Source organism: Phytophthora sojae, assembly GCF_000149755.1.
Source record: "Phytophthora sojae unplaced genomic scaffold PHYSOscaffold_7, whole genome shotgun sequence".
Classification (NCBI taxonomy): Eukaryota; Oomycota; class Peronosporomycetes; order Peronosporales; family Peronosporaceae; genus Phytophthora; species Phytophthora sojae.
This window is the reverse complement of record NW_009258121.1, coordinates 2,396,278-2,416,096: the sequence shown is the minus strand read 5'-3', so window position 1 is coordinate 2,416,096 and position 19,819 is coordinate 2,396,278. Positions and strand designations below refer to the sequence as shown.

Here is a 19,819-nt window from a genome sequence, read left to right as displayed (position 1 = left end):
TCTATCTATTCCCGACTTCCAGCATCATAATCGAGGCCGCTTTCCGCGGTCCTCGTGCGTGCGTTCTGTCCGCGGCGGTGTCGGTGGCCGTCCCCGTTACCTAGCGCCGACCCCGCCAATAGCCAAGCTGACGAGAAGATAAGCTAGGGCTCGGAGCCTGCAGCTCCCGGGCCTGCACCGCGCCGCATCGGGCCGTATGACTCGGTGCGAGGCCGCCAGCCGCCCCAGCGCACGAAAGCGAGCACGCTGCGGGGCGACGCCACGACTGCATCCGTTTCTCGCATCGTCGGCGGCGACAAGAGCCGAGCGAGCGCCGAGGCACTCACGAACGAGCGCGCAGCTCCGACGCGCGTGCTCGCCTACCCGCGGCAAAACCCTGCACTTTTCAGAGGCAACTGCGCGCCCAAAATCCCGGCAAAGGGCCGCACATTAGCCAACATTTGCGAAACGCTGCGAGCTTCCGTCATTTTCCGCTCACAAAAAGCAAGTCAAGTCGGAAACAGCCGCCGGCAAAATCCACCTTCCGCGTTTAACTGTCGAACGTGGCGAGGACCGGGCGCTTCCAGCCGGCGGAGAGACGCGCGCCCTCTTTCCTCGATCGATCGTCGGTCACGGCCCCATCAGGAGCAGCCGTCGTCTGTTGTTGCCGGCCGGCGCACGGAGTGAGCGAGGCGACTTGGCTGCCATTGCACATTTTGAGCAGCCAGCCGAAGTCACCGCAAGCAGAAGCAGCAATAGCATCACGCACAGCTAGCTAGCTAGCCGCACTGCAACTACAACACTACTACAGACGCTAGAGTCTTCCACTTCACACACACACTCCGCCGCACCATCATGCCGTACGAAAGCTTCACGCCGCAGCAGCAGGTCGAGATCACCGAGGTCGTGCAGGACCCGGCCACGGGCGCGTGGATGTACGTGCTGCACGTGCAGCGCGGCAACACGAGCACGTACTCATCGCCGCGCGGGCCCGTGGAGGAGGGCTTCAGCCACGAGTACGTCATCAGCCGGCGCTTCAGCGAGTTCAAGCAGCTCCACACGGCGCTGGTGTCCGTCATGGGCGACGAGCTCACGCCGCTGCCGGCCGACGGTCTCATCACGCTGCTGATGGCCGACAACCAGGCGCTGCTGGACGAGCGGCGCCAGGTGCTGGCGCAGATCGTCATGGACATCCTGAACCACCCCGTGGCGCGCGACCTGCCGGACGTGCTCGAGTTCCTGGGCCACGAGTCCATCAGCGCCAAGGTCATGGCGCCGCTCTCGGGCCAGTGCACGGGCTCGATCCGCAAGACGTCGAGCCCCGCGTGGACGGCGCTCAACTGCGCGTCCGTCATGTCGTCGTAGACACCGGCGTCCTCGTGATGGTCGCGTGTCGTTTGGCGGTCGGAACTCGAGTGAGCGGTCCACAGTCCTCATCGGAGGAACAAGTATTTAAACCCACGAATGTAGAATAGCTGTAGAGCAGAACCACAATGAATGAAGTCGATCAATTTGTTTCATCCGAGCGCCTCTGGAAGCTAGTCTCGTATTTCAGTGACGAGTACATGCATATGTAGTATTTATCTGTTGCATCGTTGCCACGGGACTTGCTTCGAGACTTCGAGTCTAGGACCGAATATACAACCCATACGAATCGAACATGCAACCCGCGAGGATAGACGCGTTGCGAGGTGATCTCTTTCCGGGCAGGACAAGCTTGGAACCCACGTTGAAGGCAACGCACTCATGCTGCAACTTCGATTCGATGCTGGACAATGCGCGTTGTTATTAGTACCGTCGTCATAAGGACGAGGTTGTCTGTCCGCTTTGTTTGTTGTCTTTGAGGTTTGGAGTCTGCGAGAGAGCCCTTGCCATGGCGACGCCATCGCAGAGCAGTGCTGCTCGCAGCAGACGAAGGCAGGGGAGCTGAGAAGCAGCATCGCCCTGCCGCAAGGCTTCACAGTGACATTCGAGCCCATTGTCTCTCGAAGCGGCATTTCAGATCCGCCGGAAGATTCACGCACCCGGAGGAATTTTCCACTTTCGCAGAATGTGTAGCTGATTCAGACCCAGCCATGTAGCGTCTCCAGCCCCCACTCAAGCAGTCTGCTTGGCGCTGCCTCCCCCCCCTGCAGCGCTGCTCTCGCGGCGCTGGTCATCGTCGCCGCCCACGACACTGCTCCGCCCCAGCTCAGCAATCCGCTGCCGGGCCTCTGAAACGCTTGCAGTGCGACGTTGGCGTGGGGAATCATGGCCGCCGCCGTCGACTGACCGCGTGGCTTCTTTGCTCGACGTTGAAGCGGATGCCGCAGGCTGCAAGCCGTGTTCAAGGCGGCCGGCAGCCACGGTTTCTCTCCGCCGTTGCTCCATATCCGCCGCCGCCGATCGGCCAGCTGAGCGGGCAGCGTCGTCTTCAAACCAACCAAGCACTGCTTGGCAAGCAAGCAACGCTGCAAGCCCTCGGCGTGACGAGCCGCGATCCATATTATATCGCTCGAAGCGGCGCGATCCAAGCAGAACTTTCTCGGCAGCACCCCTGCGCCGCTAAAGCGGGCGATCACCGCAATGCGGTTCGGGATCCGTTAGCGGCGCGGCCAACATGGCGCGCTGAGCCTGGGCGCCACGTTGGCGCTCGCTCGCTCCGGGCAGTGCTGGCCGCCGATGCAGGCGGGGTCCGACCGTGTGTGGCGACCTGGGCCGAAATCGAACGCGTCCGTGGGCGAAACATGGATCTTTGGCCGGCAGGTGAGCGCTCGGTGTCGTGCGCGTTCCAGATCGGCCCCTGATTTGAAAATCAGCCCCGGAGTCGGGGCCGCAGCTCCGGTGCCGCGCACGCCAGCGCCGCCACGGATCGGGCTGATCCCGCTCGAGCCTCGATGGAGGGCAAACGCCAGGCTTAACAGGGGCCTCGTCAACTTCAAGGCCGCTGTCAACACGCGCGCTCTGCCCCTACGCGCTCCGATGTGATCCCCGGCCCGAAGCTCGCATGGTGGCGACGACCATGTCGCTGCCAGGCTTCGCCATTGTCGCTGGCGCTGGGGATCTCGCCGCGGATATGTATAACGCCGAGTGCACGCGCGTGCGCGGGGCCTGTCGCCGAGGAAACTGCGGCCCGCAACGATTTGCATCGGCGACGGCGCGGCAAACGGGCCCCCCGAAAGAACCTGCATCGTCAGAGTTGGACTTCGACGCACGCTCCCGGATTCGGCGTCGCCGCGTCGGCCGTCGTGCGACAAGCCCAGCGGCGCGGCGGAGCTGCTCGGCTGCGGGTCATTCGCGCATTTGCTCGACGTCGCCGACTCGGTCCGCTCTGCTCGTCGCCGCCCCATGCCCTACGAGAGCTTCAAGAGTTCGCAGCACGTGGCCATCCGCGGCCTCGTGCAGGACCGCAAGACCGGCACCTGGCGATACCTGCTGCACGTCACGCGCTCGTTCGGCGAGGAGAACGCGGCGCCCAACGCCAGCGCCACCCGCCTCAAGAAGCGCGACGCCGCGGACGTCTCCAAGCTGGCCTCGCGGCCCTGCACGACGCAGTCGTACGCGGTGCGCCGCAGCTTCGAGGACTTCAAGCGGCTGCACGAGGCTGTGGCCCCGCTCATGACCAAGGGCGGCAAGTCGTCGCTGCCCAAGCTGCCCAACGACAGCCTGCTCACCTTCTTCGTGGGCGAGACGCAGACGGCCCTGCAGAAGAAGCGGCTCGCGCTGGAGCGCGTGCTCACGGCCATCGAGGCCCACCCGGCGGCCAGCGAGGCCCCCGAGTACATTGAGTTCCTGGCCAACCTCAACTCGTACGACGAAGTGGCCAAGGCTCCGCTGTCGCCGAGCATCAGCTCGCGCAGCAGCTTTAGCTTCAGCGAGGACGGCACCGTCACGCCGCGGGACTTCGTGGGCCCCAACATGCTCACCACGTCGCGCTCGGCCAACGCGCTGCGACGAGCGTACTACCAGCAGGACGCGGAGCGCGAGGCCGCCGAGCAGGAGAACCACGTGCCGTTCTCGCACTTCAGCATGACCTGAAGACTCCAGTGAAGTACCAACCCAACCACGCACGCCCGAGAGAAGAACCAAGTTTTTATGAGAAGTTTTAACGTCGCCGTAGCAAGTCGAGCGCAGCGTGCATGTACACAAGTAAGAGGCGCGACTAGAGTGGGGCCGGCTAGAAAGTGTTTAGAATCCGACCAGCCCCACGAGCGATCCGAGCGCATCGAGCTCCGATCCGATAACAAGAGTAATGTAGTAATTTATACCATCACACGCTCCGCCTTGACGCGTTCCAGTCCCTGGTGCAGCTTGCGCACCATGCGCACGACATGCGGGGCCGACCTGTACCCGAGGCCGCAGTTGGCGTTACCGGCCTTGGCCGCGCAGCTCTCGGGCGTCATGAGCTTCCAAAAGTTGGAGATCAGCAAGCGTGCGTACTCGAGCGAGGCCAGCATGTAGTGGCGCTCGAAGGCTTCGAACGGGTAGCTCTTCTGCAAGTCAGACGTGGCCCCAAGCGCCTGCAGTCTCTCGCTGAGGCAGTCGTAGTAGAACCGCAGCAGCTCAAGCTCGTGCTCGTCGCTGGCGAGCAGAGAGATACTCACCGACGTGTTGAGCAGGTTGGCCACGTCCATGGCTCCGATCCCCACGCCACTCCACTGCCAGTCGAAGGCCACCACCTTGCGCGATGTCGCCTCGAAGAACAGGTTGGCGCTTTTGAAGTCGCCATGCACCAGCGTTCTCAACTCCGGGTTGGCGTCGACGGACAGACAGTTGCTGATGTACGCAGCTTCCTCGATCATGCGCTCGCCCAGAGACTCGAGCCCTGCTGTCGATGGTAACGATGACTCAGCTTCAAAGACCTTGAGCCAGTGACTAAGCATCTGCGACCAAATCTCCGACGCCTGGGCGAGTTCCTTGTCGCCTCGCTTCGGAAATGCCCACCAGCAGGCAGCAGACCAAAGCTCCGAAGCTGCATTTTCGAGCAGATCTTCTTGACCCCAAGCCGACGCGTGGAGATCCGCAAGGTAGCTCAATGCTTGGCGGGTGTCTGCGAGCTCAAGACAGTCAGCGGCCTCGTAGTTGGCCAGCGAGCAGGACTCGTCCGCCGCAGACGATGCCGGAGACGCTGATCCCAGGCACTCGAGCAGCATCATGAAGTTTTCCGGACATGAGCACGTAGCTGCATGCTCTGCATCGCTGGCCGTGGCTGCAACCATGTTGGCCGTACATTGGCCAGCAGCATTGCTCTGGAACACTGCGAGCGGTCGGATCAGCGATACTCCTCGCGCATGAACAACACTCGCGAAATGCGAATAAAATGTGGCCTCGTTGCAATACGAGGCGATATCCCGTTTCCAGTGTGCAGCCGATCGCGCGGGGAGGTCGTTCTTCACGGACTTCTTCAGGAACACGGTGGTTTTGCTGCCATTGTCTGCAAAATAGACATCGAGTTTCGCGACAGCCGAGTGCTTGCCTCGGTGGATGGATCTGGGCACGACGTGCACTGCCGTCACTTTTCGCCCAGGGAAAACACACTCTTGAAACCACTGCGGCGTCAACTCGCGGCCATCCAGCGCACTGGAAGCAGCACAAGAAGCCGCCGCAGATCAGTACACATGAATGTATTTTGTGTATAGCTAGCCATCTACCTGGTGAGATTGACCTTGGCCATGACGTTCAGCAACGTTTGATGTGCCTCGGGCTCAACGCACGCCAGCAGTCCGCGCTCGTTGTCGAAGTCGGGCGCGTTGGCGACGTGGTCGTACACGTACTCGTTGCCCTGTGTGTCAGTCAGCTTGCCGCCGAGGGCCTCGATTAGAGGCTCCACCGCGCAAATATCCCACTTGCGGGTTGCCGCCTTGAAGCGGAAGAAGGCGTCGCTGTGGCCGGTGATCACTCCGAGCACCATGGTACCAGTAGCGCCGCCCGTCAGGATCGAGGAGGGGACCAGCAGCCGCATGGCACTGTTCACGAGGTCGCAGTTGGTCGACGACACGGTGCAGACCAGCGAGCGCTGCGGGAACGTCGGCGTCTGCTTGGGGAACTTGGCGTGCGTCGTCTGGGCTTCGCTCTCCTCGTGCTCGCTGCGGAACACGCCAACATCCGGGCCACCTGCAACACAAGCAGAGTCATAACGTTTAGTCCACTCATACAATACCACACTGGTGAGACAAGATGCGCGCGCGTACCCCAGTAGGTGACGCCGTGCTCGCCGTGGAAGGGCAGGTGGACGACGCCCGCGATGGGACGCTGCTTGTACGTGATGCCGATGAGCACCGACACTTCGTCGTAGAGCTTGGCGGCGAAGCGCTTGGTGCCGTCCAGCGGGTCGACCCACAGCACGAGGTCGTTCCAGCCCAGCGCGCGGTTCTGCGCGTCTTCGCCGCCTTCGAAGTCCACGTCGTCCAGCGCGTGCAGGTCGCACTTGACCACGTCCTCGGGGGCGGGCGGGGCGAGCTCGCCCTCCTCGCCCACGATGGTCAGCAGCGGGAAGGCCTCGCGCAGCGCGTGGATGATCCGCTGCTGCGAGCGGCGGTCAGCCACCGTCTGCGGATCGTAGGCGCCCTCCTGCTTGTTGACCATGTCGAGCGCCACGTGCTGCTGCACCACCTCGCGGATCACGCGGCCGCCGTGCACGCTGGCGGAGAAGCAGGCGGCCAGCAGCGGGCGCAACAAGGGGCCGGACGTCGCGGCAGTCATGGCGCACTAATAGAACGGAGAGGAGGAAGAAGAAGTGAGCTGCTGGAGGCGAGGAGCTCGATGCGGAATGGCTGGCCCCGTTGGCATAAGGGCGTGTTGACCCAGAGCTCACACGTCGCAGGAACAGGCCCGGCCATCTCTAATCGGTCACGCACGAGGTGTCGATTAGCGCATCTCTTCTATTTTAAAAAAGACTGGGGCGGTGAGACGATTGGATGATAAATAAAGGTGGGTTGGATTGCTAATTATGGATAATGCAGAGACGGAACAAGGGGTCGGCACTTGGAATTTGTAAGGAGGAGCGCTCGCAAAGAGATTGCTGGCCTTCGACGTTGAAGCTGTCTGCTGTCATTGCGAATTGCTGCTTCACTTCAAAGCAGTACATTGCGTTCTTCGATGCGTCGTCGACGACGCTCACAATGCCCACTGGCTTGAGCTTTCCAACCGGAACTGAACGTGGCGGTTCGAATTAATCTGCATCGTTATAATACTCTTGAGCTAGCACCGTTCGAGACCGTGTTAGCTATACCGTCTGCTGTTCTACCTATTCGGGCATCAGAAATTCATGGCTTCATCGAATGTAGACTGCGATGGCGCCGCTATCACAAGCCATTTCCAGCACTGTCAAAGGACAGACAACCTCGTCCTTATGACGACGGTACTAATAACAACGCGCATTGTCCAGCATCGAATCGAAGTTGCAGCATGAGTGCGTTGCCTTCAACGTGGGTTCCAAGCTTGTCCTGCCCGGAAAGAGATCACCTCGCAACGCGTCTATCCTCGCGGGTTGCATGTTCGATTCGTATGGGTTGTATATTCGGTCCTAGACTCGAAGTCTCGAAGCAAGTCCCGTGGCAACGATGCAACAGATAAATACTACATATGCATGTACTCGTCACTGAAATACGAGACTAGCTTCCAGAGGCGCTCGGATGAAACAAATTGATCGACTTCATTCATTGTGGTTCTGCTCTACAGCTATTCTACATTCGTGGGTTTAAATACTTGTTCCTCCGATGAGGACTGTGGACCGCTCACTCGAGTTCCGACCGCCAAACGACACGCGACCATCACGAGGACGCCGGTGTCTACGACGACATGACGGACGCGCAGTTGAGCGCCGTCCACGCGGGGCTCGACGTCTTGCGGATCGAGCCCGTGCACTGGCCCGAGAGCGGCGCCATGACCTTGGCGCTGATGGACTCGTGGCCCAGGAACTCGAGCACGTCCGGCAGGTCGCGCGCCACGGGGTGGTTCAGGATGTCCATGACGATCTGCGCCAGCACCTGGCGCCGCTCGTCCAGCAGCGCCTGGTTGTCGGCCATCAGCAGCGTGATGAGACCGTCGGCCGGCAGCGGCGTGAGCTCGTCGCCCATGACGGACACCAGCGCCGTGTGGAGCTGCTTGAACTCGCTGAAGCGCCGGCTGATGACGTACTCGTGGCTGAAGCCCTCCTCCACGGGCCCGCGCGGCGATGAGTACGTGCTCGTGTTGCCGCGCTGCACGTGCAGCACGTACATCCACGCGCCCGTGGCCGGGTCCTGCACGACCTCGGTGATCTCGACCTGCTGCTGCGGCGTGAAGCTTTCGTACGGCATGATGGTGCGGCGGAGTGTGTGTGTGAAGTGGAAGACTCTAGCGTCTGTAGTAGTGTTGTAGTTGCAGTGCGGCTAGCTAGCTAGCTGTGCGTGATGCTATTGCTGCTTCTGCTTGCGGTGACTTCGGCTGGCTGCTCAAAATGTGCAATGGCAGCCAAGTCGCCTCGCTCACTCCGTGCGCCGGCCGGCAACAACAGACGACGGCTGCTCCTGATGGGGCCGTGACCGACGATCGATCGAGGAAAGAGGGCGCGCGTCTCTCCGCCGGCTGGAAGCGCCCGGTCCTCGCCACGTTCGACAGTTAAACGCGGAAGGTGGATTTTGCCGGCGGCTGTTTCCGACTTGACTTGCTTTTTGTGAGCGGAAAATGACGGAAGCTCGCAGCGTTTCGCAAATGTTGGCTAATGTGCGGCCCTTTGCCGGGATTTTGGGCGCGCAGTTGCCTCTGAAAAGTGCAGGGTTTTGCCGCGGGTAGGCGAGCACGCGCGTCGGAGCTGCGCGCTCGTTCGTTTTGGTGCTCGGGCCAGTGAGTGCCTCGGCGCTCGCTCGGCTCTTGTCACCGCCGACGATGCGAGAAACGGATGCAGTCGTGGCGTCGCCCCGCAGCGTGCTCGCTTTCGTGCGCTGGAGCGGCTGGCGGCCTCGCACCGAGTCATACGGCCCGATGCGGCGCGGTGCAGGCCCGGGAGCTGCAGGCTCCGAGCCCTAGCTTATCTTCTCGTCAGCTTGGCTATTGGCGGGGTCGGCGCTAGGTAACGGGGACGGCCACCGACACCGCCGCGGACAGAACGCACGCACGAGGACCGCGGAAAGCGGCCTCGATTATGATGCTGGAAGTCGGGAATAGATAGAGGAGATACCCCCGAGGTTCCACAAAAGCGTCGAGTAAGGTAAGCTCAACACTGGACTTGACCACTCGGCCAAGCTGAGCGAGCAGGTTCTGCGACGGCGCCGACACATGGCCGCTCAAACAGGCGCCGACTCCGGCAAGAGCTCTCTCGCCTGTTTGCCACGAAGGCGGACCATGGAGCTCGGCGGCGGGCTGGTGTTCGACACCTGCAGGCTGCAGGCATAGAGCGGAAGGCACCGGGCAGGGCTGCTCGGCTCGGGCTGGCAAGCAAATCGGAACCGGCACGCCATGCTGATACGGTGCACCGCGAAGCTGGCGCCAGGCCCAGGCGGTCTATGCACGGCGTGTGTCGCTGACAGGCAAAAGGGTAAACTCGCCGCTGCATCATCGCGGCGCGAGCGGCAAAAGTCATGTTTCGTGTAGGCAGAACTGGGGACTTGCACGATCACATACCCCGTACAAGTCGGACATGTTGAAAGAGCGTGTTTCTAAGGGGTTAGTGGTGATTTCTTGGATAGTCATAAACTCTAGAAAACGTACGTGTATACCCCATTGAAAAAGAACTGAGAGTATCATCGCCATTCGGAGGAAGCGTGACACCAGCACGACCGATGTTAGGCAATGCGCTGTTAGTCCGGTCGAGTCAAGTTACTGCCCCTCGAAAGCTTGAAAGCTTGATGCGCCTGTTGCCACTAGCAGAGAGCTCCGCCGAAGCAGCAGCGCTCGCGGCACGCCCCTCAACGTCAACTGCAGCGTCAAAATGCTACACGAACCAATCGATAGGCGCGGCCCGCAACGCCACGAGGTGGTTGAGGCTGCGCCAAATGCAAGCCTCGCCCCGCCTTCTCGGCGTCGAAAAGGGTCTGCAACGACTCGTTTCGCTGTTGCCGATGAGTGGGTGAGTGAGTGAGTGCCGAGGTGGCCGCGAGGCGAGCGGATCTCTACGAAATGTGCAGGTCGCCGCCCCTTATCTGCCCGCTCACTTGACGTGGCTCGTGCGCTCGTCGTCGTCGATCGTCCTGAAGCAATGGGGACAAGAGATGGCATCTCGGCGTCCATCTCGAAGCTGTCTATGTCCTCCGCCGAGCAACTTCAAAGACGGCAACGGCTCTGCTGCCTTTCGCGATCGTCCGTTGCAGTGCGTGCAGTGGCGCGAGGCCTGCCACGCGGCGGTCGATCAAGGCCAGCTCGATTTCCCGGAGAGGGCTGACAATTCGACCAGAATCTCGGAGCGGCACCGGTGCCGAATGTCAAATTTGTCAAATTTGTCGAGTCATGAAGAATCCCGGTGCCGCCCGCAAATGGTGGACACACTGACGCCACCTTCCCTGCCTGCACCGAGACCACATCTGGCCAAGCTCCTGCTGTCGCCACCGCCTCACAAAGGTGAAAATCCACCCGAGCCCAATGTAAAAATGTAACTTGAGAATTCGCAGCCTGCTGCTCGCCTCCTTTCCGCCAGAAGCGAGCGCTTGGTGCTGTCCGCCGCGGGCTCGTCATGTCACTGGGCAGCGGGCACCGCCAGCTCCGATGGTGGGGCAACGCATGGATGGATGGCTGCAAGTTGCAGCCCCTACGTTCTTGGCTTGCAAATACGCTGAAGTGTACATGCTTTTCTTCCCTTTTGGCGATTCTTTGCCTGTCCAAACTCTCGGGACGACACCTCGACTTGTTCGTATTTATGGCAAAGCGCTGTGTACATGTAGTTATGGCGGCCGCGTCGTTACTAATGGCAAGCCCAAGGCCGCGAGTCGTGATGGTCTCTCCATAGCAAGTGGCAATGCGATCGTCCGAATGTCCTGTTTTCTCTTGCTCAGCTTGCCCCAGGCGTCCTGCTGTTACGGCACATTATTACCTATGCCCACGCGGCCAGCACGGCCATGCTGGCCATGCCCGCGGAGAAGAGCGCGAGCTTCTCGATGGTGTGGCTCTCCTGGCTCGCGTTCTCCTCCGACAGCTCGTGGAACGCCAGGTAGATGAAGCTGCCCGACGCGATGCTCAGCGCCACGGCCTCCATGGCCAGCGCGCTGCTGCCGCGCAAGGAATCGGACAGCACCATGCCCAGGAAGATGCCGAGCGGCGTCATGCAGCTGTAGAGCGTCAGCACGGCGATGGACCGCTGGTGGGCGATGCTGCTCTTGGCCTTGGCGAAGTTGGCGCCCACCGACATGGCCTCGATGAACTGAATCAAACGAACAAACACACGTCAGCACGTTGAGGTGGGCCACTTCAACAGGATTGCGCACGAAGGGACACAAGTTGAAGTTGCATTTATTATACCAGAAGGGGGGGTCCCTAAGCCATCCATCCTCGATGTATGCCGGCGAGTACGAGGATGGGGTCTTGCAGGCGAGGGTGAAGCTTCTGCAGCATCAACGCGAGCGTCGAGTAGCTGCTAACCTGCCTGAGAACGTCATGGAGCACGTACGTCGAGCTCGTCGCTGCCTTGGTCAGCGCTGGCCGTGAAGAGACGGCACGATCTTTAGTAGTCTGATGGCTGGTCTAGACTCTCATGGTGCTGCGTGGTTCGACGATAGATGAAGGGGGCTACGCGTCACTGTCAAGGCGACATGAAGAGCTTGGCCGCGCCTCCAACGGAGCTGTTTTGCCAGGTGAGTAAAACAAACAATGTGTGTTTTGGCAAAAGTGTACTTTCATCGAAAGAGAGACAAACACAGACCCACGCTGTTTACATATACTGACAGGATGTCCGAGGCAAGGTGCTGAAAAGAGAGATCGACTTGCGCAACTTCTTGGGCGTATCCAACAACTGGTTGATTGCCATCGCGTCACATCCTGCCGCAAGCGGTAAGCCTCTCTCTTCGAAGTTGAGTCACAACTAGAAAATGTCCACTAACTTGGCGGCTGCTTTATTGCAGGTTCTCGCACACTTGTGCTCGAAGGAACTTCCATCACTGACCACGGCATTGCCCACCTGCACAAACTCAAATACCTCACGAGTTTGGACATCTCGAGATGCCACGCTATCACGGACGAAGGGCTGAATACCATCCGCCGCCACTTGAGCTTATTGCAGGAGTTCCGCCTCGACGAATGCCACCACTTTTCCAGCGCCGTGCTTAGTAAAGTCTGGAAAGACTGCAAGCGCTTGCATACGCTCTCAGTTCGAGGGTGCCCGGGTGTCACGGACGCGTTCTTGCAATGCATTGCCAATACTCAGCGATCATCTGCAGCCTGCACGCTTCGGTGGCTGGACGTGCGTCAGTGCAAGAACCTCACGTCGTCTGGAATCTCGTACCTGGCCAGTTCGTCCGTTAAGGGCATGGCGATGCAACATCTAGCAGTGGACGATTGCCTCAGTGTGGACAACATGGCCTTCTTCGCCTTTGAAACGAGTCCAGGGCTTCGCTCTCTGACGTTGTTGAGTCTTAGCGGGCTGGGAATCGACGAGACGGCGGTCAGCTGGATCGTCAAAGGCTGCGGATCCACCTTGCAGCGGCTCAACGTCGCGCGGTGCAAGGCGCTGTCGGACTTTGCCTTGTTGCTGATGGCGCCGCTGATCTCGTCGCCTGTATTCGTCAAGCTCAACATGCAAGACTGCCCCCTTATCACGGATAGTGGCATCAAAAACCTCTTTTCGCTCCAAGAAGAGAAGTATCAGATCTCTAATCTGGATGAAAATGACGACGATAGTCCGCGTACCCAGTTGCTGTCCCTCAATCTGAAGAACTGCCCGAATATTGGGGACGATTCCTTGGTGCTAATAGGAAAGCACGGTGGGAATATCTCGAAACTCAACCTGAAAGGGTTGCGTAAAGCGTCTGATAGCGGCGTGATGGAGATCGCCAAGGGCTGCGCGGTGCTTACGAGTATATCACTTTCGGGTCGGAACATCACAGCGCAAACGTTCAAGTTACTAGGCAAAATGTGCCGGAAACTGCGAGTCCTTGATGTATCGGAGCGGCATGACCTGGAAACTCCAGGATGCTTCATGAACTTGGTGTCGACTACAGCAAGTGGTATTCACCCGCCACATCCGTTGAGACGAATCGATTTAAGCGGAACGAACGTCTGTGATATCGGCGTGAGCGTGCTGGCAGCCGCGTGCCGCCAACTGGAGTGGATTAACTTATCCAAGGTGGGCTTCAAGTAGCCAAACTAAAACCTTTTGTGTTCATTCATACTAACTTATTGTGTGTAGTGTGCGCAAATTACGGATTTTGCGACGGAAGCGCTTGCTTCACGTAGTTTCCAGTTAAAAGTCCTTTTACTGGCCAACACGCGCGGAATTACGGATCGATCGCTAACTGCACTCGCGTTCACCAAGATCCCGTTGGAAATTCTCGACTTAAGTGGAAATACGCGCGTGACGGACGAAGGTCTGCTCGCACTGTGCGCAAATTGCCAACAGATCCAGGAGCTGCGGCTCAAAGGCTGCGACCGACTGTCCCAGAAGGTAGTGAAGCGCTGCAACGACACTCTCTTGCCTTTCACCAAACCATTCACGACTGCGTCGTTGATCAAGACGATCGCAACCGGTGGGGCCAACTCGACCATGGTGCTGGAGCCTCTGCCAAAGGTTCACATTGAGCTGCTCCGCGTTATGCAGGAGCGATACAGAGCTGCTGTGATGTTGCAGACCAAGTTCCGCAAGTGGAAAAACAAGAAATTCACGATAGCGTTTCTGGCAAACCGCCGACTTTTACGTGAAACTCGAGCGGCGAGGAAAATCCAAAAGTGTGTGAGGGATTTTCTGGCCTGGCGTCGCTTCTTGCACTTGTTGTCGCTCAAGGAGAGTATGGACAAGATCGTGTACGTTCAAGCTCATGCTCGAGGTAATAGAGCTCGTCGAGAAGTCCGCACTTGGCGCTTTACTGCGAATCTAGCTGCCCGACGGATTCAACGCTGCTACCATCCACACCACATAATCCGGATGAAAATCCGCAACTACTACGCTCGCGAGATTCAGCGCGTGTATCGCGGTTACCGTGGCCGGCAACGATATCAACGACTCATCTACGAACGGAAGCTGGAGTGCGCTGGTAAAATCTGGCGCTGGTATCGCCGATGCCTCAACTATCGCGAGTTTCAAGCGCGCTCAAAGTGGCTGGTGGAGAAAATCCGCAGCATCCAGGGCCAGTGGCGGAAGTACAAGCGCCGACAGAACTTCACCAAGTACATGGCCTACTATCGCGATGCAGCCATAAAAATCCAAAGCGTGTGGCGTCGGAAGTTGGCGATACTTCACGTGTCTGCTATGCGGATTGAGATGAACGCGGCGGCGCTCACATTCCAGAGCGTGTATCGAGGTCACATGGCCCGCAAACGCGTTGCATTCTACCGCACGCTAGCCACCAATACTGCTATCGTGATCCAGTCGCAGTGGCGACGCTATTGTGCACGAAAAATCTATCTGTATCAGCGTGGATTAATAATTCAAATGCAGAGGATGGTCCGATACGCTCGGATAGTGACGCAAATGCGTGTAATCGTTCGCCAAGCTGTGTCCAAGCACCATAACGAAGCTGCACGAGATATCCAGAGGTGCTATCGTGGTATGTTGGGTCGAAAGCGAGCTCTGCTCTTCCGGAAAATCCGCAGTGCCAAATACGCTCGCAAAGGCCAGAACGCGACGCAAGCTCTGCTTCGACAGCAGTTTATCCACAAAGGCGCTGTGCTCTGCATCCAGCAATGGATTCGAGCCGTGTTTGCGCGTCGGAAGGCGCTGAAAATCCGCCGATGGCGGAGATTTCTCGCTGCACAACGGATTCAACAGTACATGAAGCAGTGGATCAACAAGCTGCGACTGAGTCGCAAGCGAGAAGCCAAGACCCACGCCGCTGTGGATATCCAGCGAGTCTTTCGAGGTCATCGTGGCCGAGTGTACTTCAAGGCTGAGCGGCATCGGCAGCGCTGTCTTCAATCCGCCCAGATTATCCAGCGGATTTATCGTGGCCGTCTTGGCCGAAAGCGATTCTCCCAGATTTTCCAGGCCAAATCGAGTGCTGCTTCCGTGCTGCAGCGGATTTATCGGACACGCCAAGCTCGGAAAATCTACGAGATCAGCAGAGCTGTTGCAGCGCTGAAAGCCAAAGAGCAGTACGATAAATCGCTGCTGGGGAGGCTGGAGGCCCGACGGAACCCCATGGACGAGCTCTACCGTAGAGCGAAACTACCGCGAGAGAAGGAGATCCTCACCAAATTGAAGGACAACTGGGAATCCCACAGGACAATGGAAGAACGGGCTGTGCGCAAGTTGAAGCGTGAGTGCACCGCAGTTTGGGCCAACGCCGACGAGATCATTGGCAACCAGTACGCAGTTCGGCGCAAGCTGTACGGCGTGACGGAAAACGTTTACGCGACGCATCGGGAGCTCGAACAGCGCAAGAAGCTCCACGCCTCGCTGGATGAAGAGCTGGCTGGGCTCAAAAGCCAGGTACGGGCGTTCAAGCGAGCGATGAGGGAGGCTGTCGAGAACCGACGAATGCTGGAAGGACCTGAGGTCTTCGATCTCCTAAAGGAGCACGGACTCTTTCTTGAGCCAGAACCTCCAAACAACCAGCGCGACAACTAGACAAAAAGTCTGCAACACGCGAACATTTCAACTTCAGAACTGAATTAGTCGCGTAATTTTTCATTTTCTGCAGCTTGTACACAGCGATCGGTCGGTTCAGGTACCAGTTGTGTGACCTTGCTCAAACACGAGGATGATGATAACCATCGATCAACCGGTCGCTTTGCTGACACGTGCGCTTTTACTTTCGCAGCAAGTTTCCCAGGACGATACCAGCAGCCACGCCCGCAGCAGCAATGGTCGAGTAGAGCACCAAGTGGTCGCTCGTGGCGAATTTCTCCTGCACGCGTTCGCGCGCGATGGTGTCGCCCAGCAAGCTGTGGTTGTACGACTCCAGAAGCTGGTACGCGTAGTAGTGCGCGCCGCGTTCGCCCAAATCCTCCGTCAGCACCAGGTAGATGGGGATGGCCTTGAGCGCCGGACTCACGCGGCCCTTGTTGAAGCACGCCTTGAGGAAAATATCCTTCTGGGTGAAGTAGTCCAGGTTCTTCGGCGCGAGTCCGCCAGTGACGTAGAAGCCACCACGAGGTAGATACTTCAGCATGGCACATCCAGCCTCACGTCCGTAAGCACTATCAACAAAAAGAAAGATAGTAAAACAAAAAGTTAGTACAATGCACTAAAAACGCGCTGGCCAGTTGGGCCATGACGTACTCGATGAAGATCTCCATGGCCTGGTTGCAAAGCTCGTCCGTCTTGGCATTATCGCCGACGATCTTTCCCTGCAAGGACTTGGCGCCCAGGAAGGCGTCGTGCACCTTCTTGTTCACTTTGTCGGGGAACTTCTTGGCCAGGAACCGGTAGATCGTGGCCAGCCCCGGCCCGCTCACAATACGTTCCACCGAGAAGCGGCGGTGGCAGCCCAGCTCCTCCTTGATGGAGTTGTACAGCTCGATCTCGATCTCGTCGGCCGGAGCGAAGTCCGTGTGGCCACCTTCACAGGCGAAGCACGAATACTGGCCGTCCTTGTCGGCCGTGAGGTAGCACTCGCCCAGGCCCGTTCCAGCGCCGATAGTGGCGATGGGGGCGCCTTCCTCCTTTTCCGCCTCATTGAGTACAATGTACTCATGGGGCTTCAGAGTGAGGAGGCCATAGCCCATGGCGGCAAAGTCATTGATGAGCTTCACAGTGGTGATGCCCAACTCCTTCTCCAGTCCCGGGCCGTCGATCTTCCAGCCTTGCTTGATATTGGTGAACCTAATTTAGAAACAGTTAGAGAGACACAAAGGTTAGGCTAGTGCTAAAGTTTAGGCTAGTGTTAACCGGGCCGTACTCGACTGTGTTGTTCAGGATGGGCCCGGCGCACGCCAGCACGCAGGCCACGGGCAGTCTGTCCACGAGCTTGGCCTCCTTCATGAAGAGGTGGCAGACCTCCGAGAAGCTACCGTACTTCTCGTTGTGGTACTTCTTCGCGAACGTGATCTCACCGGGGGCCACGGAGCCTTTGAAGGCCACGGAGCCCTTGGGGATGAGCCACAGCGACAAGCGCGTGTTGGTGCCGCCGCAGTCTCCGGAGATGATGAGGTCGCCTCTAGGTTAAGTGAAAGAATTTGCCGGTTAGAGACGGTTAGAGAGGGTTAGAGAGGGGTGGCCACGTACGACATGATGGAGTTGCTTGGAGTGTTGAGCGTTTAGATACTTGGGACCGAGAGGGGAGATTCGGGAATGAAAGGCGCGTCTTGAAGTGATGGATGCCAAGTCGCGCTTGCAGCAACTGTCGCGCAACATAACAGTGTTACGGTGCTGGTACACGTCGCAGGAATGGCTTCCATTATCAGACACCACTTTGGGCTGCTTTGGCTGCTTGACAACTTGATTTGGGAAACCAGTTCGCAGTTGTTGCATTAGGACTTCTGGTTCATGAAGTGTGTGCACTGTAGTGATATCCATGGCGGAGACAGTATGTATCAAACAGGGGCGATCGCCCAACGCTGTGGATCGCCACTCCGTGCATAAGCATGTGAGCGATCTTGGAGGCTGAAGCTCGACCATCGCTTGTGTACTGTTCTGTATCTCCAAGCACTCGCCAGCAATCATCTCTTCGCTCGTCGCCACCGCGCTGATCGTCGTCGTGGATCGAACGACAGCAAACCTTCGAGTCACCACCAATACCTTCATCCCCCAGCAAATAAATGCAAGCGACACAGCGGGATAATACGAAAGAATGGTTTCTTACAAATGAAGTTGCTCGATGGCACAACTGAACGCTACTCGCTACCACACGTGGAAGCAGGAAGAGTTCTCTTCCTGTCCACGACCTCAGCCACGTCTACACCTCAGCAGCACTTGCTCGCGATGCGACAAGAGCTTAAGCACCCGTGTGCAGCAGCTGGTAGGCGTAGTAGTGGGCACCACGCTCGCCGAGCTCCTCCGTGAGGACGAGGTACACGGGGCAAGCACGGATGGCGGGACTCACACGGCCCTTGTCGAACATCGAGTTCAGGAAAATGTCCTTCTTCGTGAAGTAGTCCAGGTTCTTCGGCGCCAGGCCGCCCGTGATGTAGAAACCACCGCGCGGCAGGTACTTCAGCATCGCGTTGCCAGCCTCGCGGCCGTACGCGCCCACGAAGATCTCCAGCGTCTGGTTGCACAGCTCGTTCGTCTTGGCGTTCTCGCCGATCACCTTGCCCTGCTGCGTGTTGGCCTTGAGGAACTCCTCGTGCACCTTGGGGTCCACTTTCTCGGGGAACTTCTTGGCCAGGAACTCGTAGATGGTGGCCAGGCCGGGGCCCGAAATGATGCGCTCAACCGAGAAACGCTTGCTGCAGCCAAGCTTGGCCTTGATGTCGTTGTACAGCTCAATCTCGATCTCGTCGGCGGGGGCAAAGTCGGTGTGGCCACCCTCACAGGCAAAGCACGAATACTGGCCGTCGTTGCCGGGGGTCAGGAAGCACTCACCCAGACCGGTGCCAGCGCCGATGGTGGCCATGGGGGCGGTCTCGTCCTTGGGGGCGTCGTTGAGCACAATGTACTCGTGCGGGCGGAGGGTGAGCAGGCCGTAGCCCATAGCGGCGAAGTCGTTAATGAGCTTGACCTTCTTGATGCCCAGCTCCTTCTCGAGGCTGGCGCCGTCGATCTTCCAGCCGAACTCGACGTTGGTGAAGTCAACGGTGTTGTTCATGATGGGGCCGGCGCAGGCTAGCACGCAGGCCTCGGGCACGTGGTCCGTGAGCTTGGCCTCGTTCATGAAGAGGTGGCACACCTCGTTGAAGCTCGCGTGCTCCTCGTTCAGGTACTTCTTGGCGAAGAGGGCGTCGCCAGGGGCGATGTTGCCCTTGAGCTGGGTGGCGCCGGCCGGGATCTTCCACAGCGACAGACGCGTGTTGGTGCCGCCGCAGTCGCCCGAGATGATGAGGTTGTAGTCACTGCAATACATAACAGGTGATTGTGAGACTTCCAGCCATGGTTACTCGGACGAAAAAGCTCGGTCGCGTCCATCTCGACGTGGGCAACGACGAGGGGTCGGTGGTTGCAAGGGGGAGGCCACGTACGCCATGGTAGAAGGAGGGGGCGGAGGTGCTTGTCCTGGAGACGGAAGATTCCGGAATGGCCAAAGCGTTCGCGGGCCGAGCAGGACAGAGGATCTTTGCCGACGTGGCAAGGCAGCGTCGCCCGGCTGTGGCCTTGAAGTTGTTGGGCCGTTGCAAGGTCTCTGCTCCGTCGGCTGAACTTTCACCATCGCACCGAATGGTGCGGAGCGCAAGCGCGTGGCCATGCGACCAAGCAGAGTGGCTTCCCAGAGCTCTTTCGGGGCGAGACTCCAAATTGGAGTCTCCAATACTGGAGCTGCCGAGTAGAAGTCTAAGGAGCACTTGCAAGCCACAGGTCTTGGACATGGGCCATGGTCTTTCGAAAGCTGTTGCTGCTTGTAATACTGTGGATGGAGAGGCCTCGCTCCCGGCCATGCATCCGCATTGCGTGACGTCAGACGTTGAGACTTGGTCTCAGTATGGGCCTACTTCAACTAGTGCATAGCTCGGCCTCGCGGGCTGCTTGGGGGCCCCAAGTTGGGGCCGAGCCCAAGTCGAAGCAGCCTCGACGCTCGAGCGAGTCTGATTTGATCCGGAACACGTTGCCCTTGACCTTGACTCCCGACTTGACTTGACTTTCGCGGAGTGCACATCCAGCCGCGCACCAGCAATCGGCACTTGATACAATGGTGCATGGACTCGGCGG

General features: G+C 58.8%; 7 protein-coding genes across 7 annotated transcripts; 3 read left to right on the top strand and 4 right to left on the bottom strand.

Moving 5' to 3' along the window:
- Window positions 1-834: 834 nt before the first annotated feature.
- On the top strand, window positions 835-1,344 carry PHYSODRAFT_336658 (hypothetical protein; the record flags this gene model as incomplete). Its single annotated transcript, XM_009534248.1, has 1 exon — window positions 835-1,344. One exon carries the CDS (start codon window positions 835-837, stop codon window positions 1,342-1,344), a length of 510 nt encoding a protein of 169 aa, XP_009532543.1.
- Window positions 1,345-3,348: 2,004 nt separating this feature from the next.
- PHYSODRAFT_347348 (hypothetical protein) lies at window positions 3,349-6,685 on the bottom strand. Its single transcript, XM_009534247.1, has 4 exons — window positions 6,150-6,685; window positions 5,610-6,072; window positions 4,227-5,538; window positions 3,349-4,188 (listed from the first exon to the last, which is right to left on the bottom strand). The coding sequence occupies exons 1-4, from the start codon at window positions 6,658-6,660 to the stop codon at window positions 4,147-4,149; spliced, it is 2,328 nt and encodes a 775-aa protein (XP_009532542.1). The 5' UTR covers window positions 6,661-6,685; the 3' UTR covers window positions 3,349-4,146.
- A 1,063-nt stretch (window positions 6,686-7,748) lies between these two features.
- Window positions 7,749-8,258, bottom strand: PHYSODRAFT_246849 (hypothetical protein; the record flags this gene model as incomplete). The annotated part of the gene is made up of 1 exon (XM_009534246.1): window positions 7,749-8,258. The coding sequence occupies one exon, from the start codon at window positions 8,256-8,258 to the stop codon at window positions 7,749-7,751; it is 510 nt and encodes a 169-aa protein (XP_009532541.1).
- Window positions 8,259-9,868: 1,610 nt separating this feature from the next.
- On the top strand, window positions 9,869-10,529 carry PHYSODRAFT_303941 (hypothetical protein; the record flags this gene model as incomplete). The annotated part of the gene is made up of 2 exons (XM_009534245.1): window positions 9,869-10,006; window positions 10,065-10,529. 2 exons carry the CDS (start codon window positions 9,869-9,871, stop codon window positions 10,527-10,529), a joined length of 603 nt encoding a protein of 200 aa, XP_009532540.1.
- Window positions 10,530-10,963: 434 nt separating this feature from the next.
- Window positions 10,964-11,278, bottom strand: PHYSODRAFT_286942 (hypothetical protein; the record flags this gene model as incomplete). The annotated part of the gene is made up of 1 exon (XM_009534244.1): window positions 10,964-11,278. One exon carries the CDS (start codon window positions 11,276-11,278, stop codon window positions 10,964-10,966), a length of 315 nt encoding a protein of 104 aa, XP_009532539.1.
- Window positions 11,279-11,645: 367 nt separating this feature from the next.
- PHYSODRAFT_317416 (hypothetical protein) lies at window positions 11,646-14,441 on the top strand (the record flags this gene model as incomplete). The annotated part of the gene is made up of 5 exons (XM_009534243.1): window positions 11,646-11,720; window positions 11,814-11,916; window positions 11,988-13,207; window positions 13,271-14,317; window positions 14,421-14,441. 5 exons carry the CDS (start codon window positions 11,646-11,648, stop codon window positions 14,439-14,441), a joined length of 2,466 nt encoding a protein of 821 aa, XP_009532538.1.
- A 1,750-nt stretch (window positions 14,442-16,191) lies between these two features.
- Window positions 16,192-19,178, bottom strand: PHYSODRAFT_355187 (hypothetical protein). Its single transcript, XM_009534242.1, has 2 exons — window positions 19,135-19,178; window positions 16,192-19,008 (listed from the first exon to the last, which is right to left on the bottom strand). Exons 1-2 carry the CDS (start codon window positions 19,137-19,139, stop codon window positions 17,952-17,954), a joined length of 1,062 nt encoding a protein of 353 aa, XP_009532537.1. The 5' UTR covers window positions 19,140-19,178; the 3' UTR covers window positions 16,192-17,951.
- Between the last annotated feature and the right edge of the window lie 641 nt (window positions 19,179-19,819).

Coding starts and splice junctions, on each gene's coding strand:
- PHYSODRAFT_347348 (XM_009534247.1), bottom strand. CDS start 6,660: ATGACTGCCGCGACGTCCGGCCCCTTGTTGCGCCCGCTGCTGGCCGCC. Junction 6,073..6,149: donor GCACGGCGTCACCTACTGGG/GTACGCGCGCGC, acceptor CTTGTGTTGCAG/GTGGCCCGGATGTTGGCGTG. Junction 4,189..4,226: donor TCAAGGCGGAGCGTGTGATG/GTATAAATTACT, acceptor ATCGGATCGGAG/CTCGATGCGCTCGGATCGCT.